A 12,819-nucleotide genomic window follows, 5' to 3' on the forward strand; every position below is an offset into this window, starting at 1 on the left:
TAATCATGCGGTCAAAGATCTCATTAGATTCGTCTCGCGAAGTAGCGCAGGGGTTGTGGAGTTAGTTTTGTAAATTGTCTTTACTTAATACCATTAATTGATGGTCAAAATTTACTACAGTAACCTAGCGCTACTAAACTAAACAAGCCAAGCCCTTGTAGCTGTGTTACAGGGATTGCATGAGCGCACGCTCTTTAGAGTACAGCTCCGCTCAACTGCGCCGGAATTCCAGAAAAAACCTTTCACAAACTACTTAGACGATGGGTACGGCGTTGATGCGCATCATTCCCAGGTCATCGTCCTCTTTATTTCGAGCATGGTCGGTCGTCAATCAAAATTAGGGAAAAAAAACTGTGCGTTTGGACGGATCTTGATTCGAATCTATTATATTAATAAGGGAGTTTTAAAAGAGACTACCACCTTCACCACATTCGTCAGGAGGATTTAGAAATTTCCACGTTAATTTAAAAAGGGAAGAATTTATACTATCGGATTTTATGAAGATCTAACTGTCTAAACTAATCCAAAGCACAAACGAATAAATATATAAATTTGAAACTAAGAAATTAGGAAGAAAAATAGCTTTTGGTAAAATACCACCAAATAAAGTATTAGGGTATGTTTGTTGGGGGTTTCTCCAACAGTTTTTTAAGTTACACCAAATACATTAAAATAAAACAGCCTCACCAAGAAGCCTAAATGAAATTCCTGGAACGGCTTACAATAGAGAGAGGGAAAAAATAGCTTCATCATCTTCTCCTTCTCCTTAAGTTCTAAAGTATTCTCAAAATTACCAAATTACCACTAAGAAGCTACTTTGACAAAATAATACCTAGAGTGTTGCATTATATTCCGTACTCAATGATGATATAGTTTGATTTCTCATTGTATCTCTTATCGAATTATTATTATTTAGTCTATATTATTTCATATATCAAACATTATATAGAACTTAATTTGTAGAACCATGATAAACATGTCAAGTTAGAGATGATCTGATAGAGGTAAAGTGCTTAATATGCTGTCAAAAGTTTAAATCAATTATTTAACCATCTTAATGACTTCAAATGAAAAAACTCAAAACTACAAAGTCGTAGCATTACTGTAGCGATTTAGCGTCTAGGTACGGTCTGATTAGGTTCATTAGATTTGTCTCGCGATTTACAGGCAAACTATGCAATGCGTTTTTTATTTCGTCTAGATTTAAATCTCCATGCAGGTGCCGAGAAAAAAAATTGGAACTTTGAATTTGGGAACTAAACACGGAGCAAGTGTCCATCGCTAGAAGATGGACATGTGCGTATGCTGATGGGAGCACGTATCTTGCCGGGGCTAGTCACCTGTCAGCAGCGTTTTTTATTTTAATTTAAAAAAAAGCTCTGGGTAGGTTTGACCAGCCTCTGGTTCTGATCGATCCGAAGCAAGAACACGGGAACAGGTGGCAGCACGTGACGCATCGTGCCACGCTGACACACAACTGTACTGATGATTGATGAACTAGGTGGGCTGATGGACGGCTAGTCGGCTAACTCCCCGTGGTTTGCTCATTAACCTGTCAAAGCCATGGTTTGCTCAGTCCACCCTTGATCGATCGATGCCACGTTTGGACTTGCTGGTCACTTCTAGCTTGCTGCGCGCCAAGACAGTGAAGCGAAAGGCCTTCAGTTTCATGTCTCATTGTTCGTTCAGTTCTGTATATAACCATTCCTCTGTTTATTTAGAACATGGAACCACGAATCGAGCCATGTATCATCGATCAGGCGCTGCCATAAAAACAAGACCGGAATTGCTACCCGAATTGATCTTCAAGGCAAGCTCGGCTCGATCGACAACATCACTCCGATAAAATACTGGATACTTCTGGCAGCCAGACAGCGCCAGTATCTCCTCATGATGGAACGCAGCCGCCGACGCGCAGCGGCCCCGTGCTCGCATTGATTCGACCAGGCTCCCATGGGTTTCGGGATCTCCAACCTGGCACGGGCACCGTGGATGGTCGGCTGCCGCCTACCGGCCGGCGCACGAGGAGAGGCGGCACTCCATCCAGTGAGAGCGCGGTTTCCCCCTCCCGGCAAGCATTCTCCGCTTCTCCCCCAGCACCGTCCGTCCCCCGGCCACCGATCCGAGCGCCGCGTGCCCCCCTCTCCCTCCCCACGGCTCCTCGTATAAGAGGCCCGCGCCCCTGCCGTTGCCAACACCGAGCACGAGCAGCATATCCGACCCACACCCTGCGAGCTCTAGAGGCCAGGCCACTGCAGATTGCACTCTCCCCTCCCCTCGTCTTGCGCGCGGGCAACCTGCTTCGTTACGGGCTGGTTCGTCGATGGACGGCGGCGCGGACGCGTTCGCGGCGGCGGCTAACCCGTGGTCGCTGGTCCGCGGCTACTTCTCCCCGGCGACGCTCTTCCTCCTGCTCAACATGGTCATCGGCACCATCGCGCTCACCTCCCGCTCCCGCCGCCACTACCTAGACGAAGACCACCACTACCAGCACCAGCAGCACTGCGGTGATCGGCATCAGCACGCTCCTCCGGCGCCGCTCGCGCGCACGTCGTCGGTCATGGAGCGGCTGCGCTCCCTGGGCCTCTACCGCTTCCGCTCCGGCGACTTCCCGCCCGAGTACAACCACCACCTCTCCGGGGGGGCAGACGACGACAGCACCAGCGGCGGCGCGCGGGAGGCGCAGGCCCAGTACGCCAGGAGCCGGTCCGAGCCTGCCGCGAGGCCGCCGGCGGCGGCTCGCCGGGCCACAAATAATAAGAACGAGGAGGCGGAGGCGGTGGTCGGGGCGGCGAAGACGAAGTCGAGGTCGGAGGTGAAGAGGCTGGAGCGCGCCCCCGCACCGGCGCAGACCCAGGTGCGCCGCGCGCCGAGGGCCCCGGCGCGGCGAGCCCCGCTGGTGGTGCGCGAGGAGGAGGATGCCGCCGCGGCGGTGAGCGTGGACGCGCGCGCCGACGACTTCATCAACAAGTTCCGGCAGCAGCTGCAGCTGCAGCGGCTCAACTCGCTGCTCAACTGTTCCAAAAAAAAAAAAAAAACTCGCTGCTCAACTACAAGGAGATGCTCAACCGCGGCTTGTAGGGTCGTACAGCTACAAGCTAGTGTTCATTCGCTGTCGAGTCTGCGTGGTGCAATGCAACGTAGGTGGGGGTGTTTATTCGTGAAAAAGTTCCAGTTTGGCTACTGTAGCATATTTTTTGTTGTTATTTAACAATTAATATTTAATTATGAATTAATTAGTGTAATTAGATTCATCTCGTAGGAATCAATTAGAGTATATAATTAGTTATTTTTTCAACTGCATTTAATGCTCCATGTATGTGTCCAAAAATTCGATGTTACAGATACTACACAAACTTTTTTGGGAACTAAATGTCTATACATACCTACAAGTGGAATGTACGGCTGTTTCTTTTTTTAATTTTACAACCACCGCCGATGTTCTCGTCGTAGGGCTGGTTTGGTTCACGGACTTTTTTAAAGTCCCTCTTTTTAGTATTTAGAAGTATTAAATTGCAATACGAATCTAATGAGGTATATTAATATATGATTAGCGGATGGTTACTGTAGCATTACTGTAGCAAATTATGAATTAATTAGGCTCATTAGATTCGTCTCGCGAATTAGCACTCAGCTGTCAAAAAATATTTATAAACAGGTTTTATTTAATACTATAAAATAGTAAGAATCCTTTTGATATGATAGGTACTTATGAAAAAAATTTGGAACCAAACAGGGCCGTAGTCTCATGTTTGCTGCGTCCAACTTGATCCATCTCTGTAGTTGAACTAGAACTAGTTTGTCGTCCCTCTCTAATTCAACATCGCAGAACGTGGAGAGAGCGCAGGAAGAAAGTACTCATCTGCCACAGTTCAGAACATGATGTTCAAGGAGGAAATAAAGGCGCAGATTGTCTTCGCCCTGGTAACCTCTGATTATGGATTTCAGATATGCTTCTGCCAGGAAAAACGTTGTGAAAGCTCGTATTCTCTCTTCGCTGCAAGAAAAGAGAGAGATTCGGATGCCACAATGCCTCGCGACCGCAAAGCATTCCTTAAATTAATGCAAACGCAGATCAGCGGATGCTTGTCTGCAGCCAAAAGAATCCACGCTTTAATATTTCGAATAGTTGCTACTATGTCAAAGAAAAAACATTTCGAAAAGTGAAAGCAAAGACAACCTGAGCCACCGAGGATTCGTCACTTCTGACTTCTGAGCCCATAAAGGGAATGAGGCCCAGAACGGATGGGAGACATTGGCTGTTTGTGGAGTGTCCATTTCACCATTTGGGTCCAAGGCCCTATCCATTCCGGGGGTCTCTTTCCCTTTCTTTTCTCGTGTCCAGTACTAGCTCCCAAGTCCCCCTCAGGAGCTTGTCACGGTCCCTCGCCGTTGTCTGGAATCGGCTTCTTCGTCGGTTCATGCCTTTTACTTTGCCTCTCCTCTTAAACAAACAAATCTAGTTCTCTCCTGTCATTTTCTCTGAAATCTCCACCTGGATTTTGGTCACCATTATATTATCACCATAGTTGATATATATATAAGACAAATGTACCAAGATCTAAATCATGGCAAAGGGACGAAAGGACGGATTAGGCCAAGATCCTCTCGGACACATCAACCGCTTTCAATTTTAACACGATCGTGCATAGCACACCCCAACACACAGATCAAGCAGCCTTGCTGTAAAATATGGCCGGCAGCAAAGCTAAAGTTGCGGCTCTCGTGGATTGCCCAACCGAGAAAAGAATCGGGCTGTCGTCAGTGTTGTGGAACCTTTGGAACCAGGCAACCGGCAATCCCCAAAAGCTAGCCGCTCGCCAATCGGACCAATCAAATCGCTGCTGTACCATTCGTGTGCTCGACTGATCGGCCCCGACGGGCGACGGTGTGATCCGCGTGCCCTTGCGGCCTGGCGATGGCAGAATGGCAAGCTCCCCGGGCATCATGGTAGATTGGTAGCTTGATCATGTCCGGATTCAGACAAGGAACTGAGGCGCAGCCTGATTGGGAGCTGGACCCTCTCTCAAGTTGACTCTCACCCGTCGCCCGTCGGTCGTCACCGAGCATCATATCGCCTGCTCCGCCAGCAGTTAGCCATTGCTGATGGAAGCCGGCCCGCCGGGCTAAGATCGGTGTGCCCGCTAGTTACCCGGGCGGTCGGGCCTCGTCTATCTAAGATCACGGCTGTTAAGTTTCTCTGCTCCGCTGACGCAGTGTGATACTTTGTGGATTCTGAAAGACTTGCACGTTGGATTATTTGCCGATAAGACACCATTAGGTTGTTCGAATAAGATGTGAGCCTGGTGGTCAGTAACGTCACCGCTCGACATCGATGTGAAGGAAAATCTCTTGATCGTCCAGCCATATCGCTGGCCAGCCGCAGGCTGATACATACGTCATCAAGTGACATGTAACACGTTGACAGACAGCGCTACGGAGGAAGACACGCTGTGATTGGCCATGGCCATGTCGCGCTCGTGCTTAGCGCGGGTTGCGACACGTGTCGAGGCAGGCAAGCAAGACGATCTAGGTGACTATTCCAGGTCGAGTATACTGTAAGTGAGAAGACGCCAACAATATTATCACTCAGGCGCGCGAAAACGACGCCGATGGATGGGAAATGCAGCCGCTCCGCTAGCGCGTTGCTGAACACTCTCAAATTCGACAAGGACAAGACAAGCTCGTGAGAGTTCAAGCAAAACAACGGCAGAAAACAGAGGAAAATCTGTTGGGAGCACACGCACGTCCTCAAGTGATTGATCGCTGCAGCGCTAACGGTAGTGCTGCAGCAGCCGCTCGGCCTCCCTTACGCCGGTCAGGTATGCGGCGTGCGTCGTTGAGTAGTGCGTCCGGTGCGTCGCCTCGCCGGCGAACAGCACACGCGGCGGCGGCGGCGGCCCCGCACGGCCGTCGGCGGCAGCCGGCCCGCGAGGCAGCGGCTTGGCCATACGGTCGAGGTCCTCGCCGCTGGACCCGACGGCCACGTAGCTGTAGGACCCCAGGAACAGGGGGTCCGTGGCCCACCCGCTCCTCTTGACCCGCTTCACCCGCCACCGCGGTGGGGCCGGGAGGAACGAGTCCAGCGTGGCGTTGACCCCGCGCACGACCTCGTCGTCCGGGAGCGACTCGAGGTGCGCGGCCTCCCGCCCGGCGAACCACACCAGCGCCACGCGGGAGCCCGCGTGGACGGGGCAGATCGACTCGGTGCCGCGCATCCACCAGGGGATCTGGGACACGTGTCCCCGGAACGCCATGTGCAGGAACGGGAATTCCGGCGTCTGGCCGCCGCCGCCCTCCGGTTCCGGCGCCTCGGCAGGCTCCACCTCCATGAACAGCTTGTTCACGACGCCGAAGCCGAGGCGCGCGACGGCCTCCCGCTTGAACTGCGGGAGCGGCGGGTCGAAGGCGATGGCGCCCGCGGCGGAGGCGTCCTTGCCGCCGAGGCTGGCCTTCAGGACGCCCAGCGAGACCGTGAGGATCACGTGGTCGGCGGTGATCCCCGGCGCGCCGTCCGCGAAGTACAGGCGCACGGGAGCCTCGCCCCAGTCGAGCCGGCGGAGGCGGAGGCCGAAGCGGACGGTGCCCGGCGGGAGCGCGGCGACGAGGTGGTCAACGACGCGGGAGTACCCGCCGGGGATGGTGACGTGCTCGCCGGGGAAGTCCCTGTACTCTCCTTCGGCGGCGAGGTCGAGGTCGCCGAGGTCGTCGGCGGAGGTGTCCGTCCGCTCCCGGTTGATGTGCATGGCGAGCAGCGCCTCCTCGACCTGCTCCAGCTCCTTATCGGCTTCGCCCGCGGCTGTTGCTGCCGCCGGGCGCGCGGCCTGGTACGCGCGGAGGCCGCGCCGCAGGTACTCCTCGACGCCTCCACCGCCGCCGGGCTCGCCGGCGCGCGCGGCCCTCCATCATGCCCCTGTACAGCTCCTCGACGGGCCCGGCCACCAGGTCCGCGTCGACGACCTCGCCGCCCTCGGCGACCGTGAGCACGCGATCGGGGAACCCGTCCATGCGCTCGTACGGGAGCACGCCGGCGGCACCCCCGCCGTCGCCGGCCTTCCCGAGGCCGAGCGCGCCGGCGTCGCGCGCGAGCGCGTGCACGGGGCTCCCGTCGACGCCCTGCACCCACGTGGCGCCCATCTCGACGCGGTGGCCCGCGAACTCGGACGTGAGCACCCGCCCGCCCGCGCGGGCGCCGGCCTCCACGACCGCCACCTCGAACCGGTCCGCGCCCGCGCCGCACAGCCGGCGCGCCGCCGCGAGCCCGGCCACGCCCGCGCCCACTACGACGACCCTCGGCTTCTTGGCCACCATCGATCCTCGCCGGCACTAGCAGCTCTCGTTCGCTCTCGCCTGGCGGCCCGCTACCACGCTACGCTACGCAACGCGAAGTGCCCGTGCGGCCGTGCCTCAGGGCTTCCTCCTCCCAGGTCCGGCAGAGCCGCACGGTGGCACGACTGCACGAGGCGTTATAACGAGGAGCCGGCGAGCAGAGCGTGCACCCGCGGGTTGCGCGCACGACGCGACACGGGGCCACGGCCCAGTGCAAGCGTTCCCACACGCTTGGTAACATCGAGAGCCTGGGTGCAAACTCGTTGCAATTTTATGGTTTTGATGAGTAATGAAATTCAGCTCGCGCATTGTGGCAAAATGTTTCAGCGACATGGGTGAATCTGATGCCAGTTCTGCAGAAAGACAAGGACAGAGAAAACAACTCAGGAATAACGAATCCTATGCCACATCCTTGATGCTGTTTTGAAGCATCGCCCTGGCATGGACGACCTTGTCGTTTGAGAAGCTTACAAAGCGTCTATCTGTTGGAGTCTTGGAGAGGGATGCCGCTGGGTCTCATATCTCCTCCTTCTTAGAGCATCTCCAGCAATAACTCCTAGTTCAGACCTCTACTTTCTTAAGTAGGGGCTGGCTTTAACTTTATGAGGCTATGATTTTTTGTTCAACTCCAGCAACAATCCCTACTTGCAGCCCCTTCTTTTACTATGACAAGTGAGACCCACACGTCAGTGTCTATTTTTTTTCATGACATGTGGGACCTACTCGGTCTCTCTCTCCCCCGACTCCTTTCTTCCTCTTTCCCTGTCGCTGCAAGATCTAATCCTCGAGCTCGGGCGGCGGCCGGCCGGCTCAGGCAGCAAAGAGGAAGGTGAGCTCGGGCGCCGACCAGCCCATGCGACGGAGCGAAGGATCCGGGACGCGGGCGGGCGGCCAGTGCGGCGGAACAGCGAGCTCGGGCGGCGCCGCCATCTTGGTCCGTGGCAGCGACGCGAAGGTGTGAGGGTGCCGTGCTCGGACCTTCGCCGCGTGGGTGCAACTTCAGCGGCCGTGGGGCCACACCGACGCGGGTGCGAGCGGGCGTGCGCTCAGGCAAGACGGAGGTGCGCAGGGGAGAGAACAGCTGTGAAGGAAGAGGAGGAGTGGCGGCGGCGCCGACCCAACCTGTGGTCGAGGCACGGAGGAGGGGCGACGCCGGCGACCGAGCTGGGGGCACAGCGCGGAGGAGCAGTACCGCCGACACCATCGGATTCGGCGCAAGGGGCCCCGAGCTCCCCCACCATGGTGCAAGGGGCTGCCGGCGGCAGCACGGACGAGCAGGGGAGGCGCTTCGAGGCCGGCCTGCGGCGGTGGCGCGGGCAAGCAGGGGCGGCATTGCGACCCGGACGACGGCGGCGGCGTGGAGGAGCGGGGACAGTGGCGCAGGTACGGCCGCCGCGGCTTCAAAGAAGCCACCTTAGCGCTGCTCTGCTCGCCGTCTCCTTCACGCAGGAGCACAACACGAAGGCGGAGAGTCTCGGGAGCTTGAGGCCGCGGCGGCGGAGCCACTCGGGCTCAGCGCCGGGAGGAGACGGTGCGCGGCCGCGCACACAGGAGTAGGGGCCTCCCTACACGCTCGCGGGAGAAGGAGCCGAAGAGATAGAAGTAGGTGCGTCCCTATAGTAGGGACCCAAATATGAGTCCTGTTGGAGTTTTTTTTTTCTCTCAGCCCCTATTTTAAAAGTAGGGGTTTGAGTAGAGAGTTTGTTGGAAGGGTCAGTTGGATCCATGCCACTACAACTTCTTGAAATTGGATTTCATGTTGAAATCCATGCCATTGAGTGGCATGATTTTGAACATGAAACCCAATTTCACGGAGTTGTGGTGGCATGAATCAAATTTTCCCTTGTTGGAATTACTCTTAAAATGAGCCGCTCCAAACTATATGCTTACCCTGCTACAACCTGATGTTAGTAGCTAGCACATGGACTAATGTACAAGTTGGTATTACTGTATGCCAAACTGTATGCTATTGAATTTGGGCAACTTGGGAGTTCTCCATTGCTCGTGGCTGCACTGCACCAGATAGGCATTGATTTTTTTTCAGTTCAAGTTGCTATTTAGCGCAATAAAAATGGCTCTATGAGTTTGTGTAGTGCTTTGAACCAAGTATGGATGGACTGACGGATGGGGCAATTACCAATACGCCAAGTTGACGACGAGCCTCTGTTGGCAAGGTGGTTATGGCCAAGCGTGCTAGTGCATCTACATGCATGGTGCTGCAGTTTCCACTCCTAATTCGGTGGATGCCTCGTTATTTTTTTTAAAGAAAGGTATGGGCGGCTTGGGAGTTTCTCGTGGACTGGGCAAAAATGTCAACCTTTTGACTAGGCTGGCCTTGCGCACTCAACTTTTTTTTTTCATTTTTAGGTCTTTTACATTTTTACTATTATAACGAATGTCATTTATTAAATTATTATTTTTAAAATATCACCTACAACTATATTAGCTGAGAGAAGTTTAAGTTACATTTTTACCACATTTGCTAATGTGGCACGCCATGCCAGCCTGACACGCTAGCTCAGTCAGCAGATCCAGACGAAATGTACTTCCTGTCCTTGGTCTACTCTTCTCTTTCCCTCTCCGACAGTCGGGTTCTACACCTTCTCTCACTGTCAGGTGGACCCCACCCGTCAGCTTCGTCTTCCACCTCTAACACCGGCCCTGTCGTCCAGCTCCTCCCTCCCTCTCCTCTCCGCTCCGCTCCCTGCGTCGCTGGCCCCTGGACCACGCCTGTGCAGCAGCACCCCCGCCTGCGCAGCTGCTGCAGGACCAGCGCTGCGCCGCCTGGGCCCGCACTCGCTGCTGCAGCACCCCCGGCCTGCGCCCGCTCGCGCCTGCTGCTGCTCCCGAATCCGTGCCTCGCTTGCACGCGCGCGAGGAGCCCAACCCTCACGAGTGCTTGATGTGTGTGGTGTTGAAGATTGGAGGACGCGTGTGATGGAGATTGGAGAATCATTTCCACGTGCCGAGCTCGTACCCCGCCTGCACGAGCTGCTAGACCGGAGCTTGTGGCCGCCTACCCGAGCCGGCCGCCGATCTCGACGAGCGACGAGGCGGCTGCGGCGGGGAGGTCGACCGCGCCCCCGCAGCGCGCCCCGCTGACGAAGGGGATGAAGCGGATGGGGATGTCGGGATGGCGAGCTTGGTGGCAGCAGCGCCGGCGCGCGACCACGAGGGCAGCTGCGCGCGGGGCGCTCACGGCGCGGCAGCTGCTCGCCATAGCTGCAGCGGCGCCTGCGCGGGGAGGGTTGCCTGACCGGAGGTTGAAGATGAAGCTGACGGGTGGGGTCCACCTGGCAGTGAGAGAAGCTGTAAGACCCGGCTGTCGGAGAGGGAAAGAGAAAAATAGACTAGGAACAGAAAGGACATTTCACTTGGGTGTGCTGACTGGGTGCTAGCATGTCGGTCTGCCAGCAGATTTGGTAAAAATATAACTCAAATTTCTCTCGGCTGTTATAGTTGTAGGTGTCATTTTAAGAATGATAAGTTGATGAGTGTCATTCGTTATAATGGTAAAATTGTAAAAGACCCACCTTTTTGTGGGCCGCAGACATCATAGTCAGGCATGGGTCACGGGCTCACGGCCCATGGGACTCTGATTCGGCGTTCCTCATCCTCCTCACTTGCGATGTTGAATTTATCACCGTGGCGCCCGCTAGATAGAAGTGCTCTGCTAACGTATCTCGAGTCTTGACATCAGGAATAGCATTGTTTCATGACTTTTCATGAGCCACCTGATTCTTGCTCTGAAAGGAGGAGCCTAAGTCACATCCAAATTCTCTTTGGACTGTCGCTCGGAGTCGGAAAAGAAAACCGGACAGATACACAAGAAGAATAGCTCTGGGAAATCCACTTGTCTGTCAAAGGCATCCGTCTTTAGTAAAAACTCTAGAGATGATACGAGGGCATGTGATTGCTGCAATAGGAAACGGCTGAGGTCATCTGCGTTATGCTATCACAAACTGCAGGACCAGTAAAGCTCGCAGAGCACTATCAATTTTTTTCCTCGTTTTGAAATGAATAGAGCACTAGCATTATCTCAGAGGCTTAAGCACCATCACATCGCACCAATACAGTAGTAGCAAAAGATCGTTCAAACATTCAACCATTATGAACAAACTAATTGACCCCTCTAAACTCTAAAGCATGCCGAGAAAAGATTAGCTCCGGTCCCCTTCTTCTTGTCCTCTGCCGGCATCTTTGTCTCTTTGCTAGCCGTCGTAGTGGTGGCGCCGGCGACGTCGTCGTCGATGACCTTCCCGGTCACGACCGGCAGGACGGGCAGGTTCTCCTCGGCAGGCGGCTCGAGCTGCCACCAGGCCCGTCGAATGGGCAGTGCAGCCGGTGCATCAGCACCGGGCCGCCCATTCCGGGGGCCACCAAAATTAGGCCCAGTAACTACTAATACACATGCTAATATTATTAACCTAAAGCCCAAAAGGCCAAAGCAAGCAACGTAAGATGCAAATTAACTAGACAAGGGAAGGGACGCCGTGACGATTTGTCTTCCGTCGAACTCGACGCCGCAATCGCCGCCGCCTGCCGCCGCGAGTTGCCGTGAGTCCTTGGCCGAGTATCCTGTAACCCTTTTCCAGCCGGCGAGGTCAAAGGTGCGTGGTGGCGACACCCCTGCAGGCTTCTTGACGTGCTTGCTTTTGCAGGCCTGGGATGTGATCGTGATGTAAGATGTTGCTGCTGTAGTCCGTCCAGACTAGTCCGCGCTCCGCACATCAAAGCAAGTAGTTGATCGCCTAATCACAATCTATAAGCAAAGAAATTGTTCCTAGACCTCCTTTACTGATCAACAGGCATGAACTCCATATTTATTTAATTAGCTTTGTTCTATATTTTTTAATTATGAACAGGTCAGTCAATTACTCAGTCATGTCTTCTAGAGTTAGAAATAGAAATCATGAGTCCGGTGCTCAAAAGCGCAAGAGGCAAAAAAGACTAGAACAAGTCGCTCAGAGTCAGATGGGTGCTATTGATAGATTTGTTGTTAGAGAATCTCAAACTAGTACACAACATCAAACTCTTCACTCAGATGGTGATGGAAATCATAGAGATAACACAGACAATGTTGAGGTTCACACTTCAGTAGTTGATTCGGAACCAATTAATCCTAACATTGTTGAGGCACACACTTTCGAGACTAATGCAGAAAATACGGATGGTATTGATTCAGAATCAATTCCTTTTCAGCCTGATATATTCGATCCGAGGTATTGGGATTCACTTGATCAGAAAATGGTTGACATTTTGGTTCAGAAGGGTCCTAGAAGAGACTTGTCTATTCAGAAAGGCCCTAAAGATAGATTATCTAGAAGGTTTACTGCAACACTATACTCTAGAGTCCTATCAAATAGAGAGAAGTGTGATAGAGAATGGCTGGTTTATTCCAAAGAGCCTGACAGAGTATTTTGTTTTTGTTGCAAAGTATTAAGAAAAAGTCATTCGAAGAGTCAGCTAGCAAATGAGGGTTTCAATGAC

At 53.8% G+C, this 12,819-nt stretch overlaps 1 protein-coding gene and 1 pseudogene across 1 annotated transcript; one reads left to right on the forward strand and one right to left on the reverse strand.

Moving 5' to 3' along the window:
- The first annotated feature begins 1,866 nt into the window (after nt 1-1,866).
- Nucleotides 1,867-3,245, forward strand: LOC120675386 (pathogen-associated molecular patterns-induced protein A70-like). Its single transcript, XM_039956598.1, has one exon. The coding sequence runs from the start codon at nt 2,324-2,326 to the stop codon at nt 3,209-3,211; it is 888 nt and encodes a 295-aa protein (XP_039812532.1). The 5' UTR covers nt 1,867-2,323; the 3' UTR covers nt 3,212-3,245.
- Nucleotides 3,246-5,557: 2,312 nt separating this feature from the next.
- On the reverse strand, nt 5,558-8,122 carry LOC120675330 (annotated as a pseudogene).
- Nucleotides 8,123-12,819: the final 4,697 nt, after the last annotated feature.

The sequence above is a fragment of the Panicum virgatum genome, chromosome 5N (assembly GCF_016808335.1).
Source record: "Panicum virgatum strain AP13 chromosome 5N, P.virgatum_v5, whole genome shotgun sequence".
NCBI lineage: Eukaryota > Viridiplantae > Streptophyta > Magnoliopsida > Poales > Poaceae > Panicum > Panicum virgatum.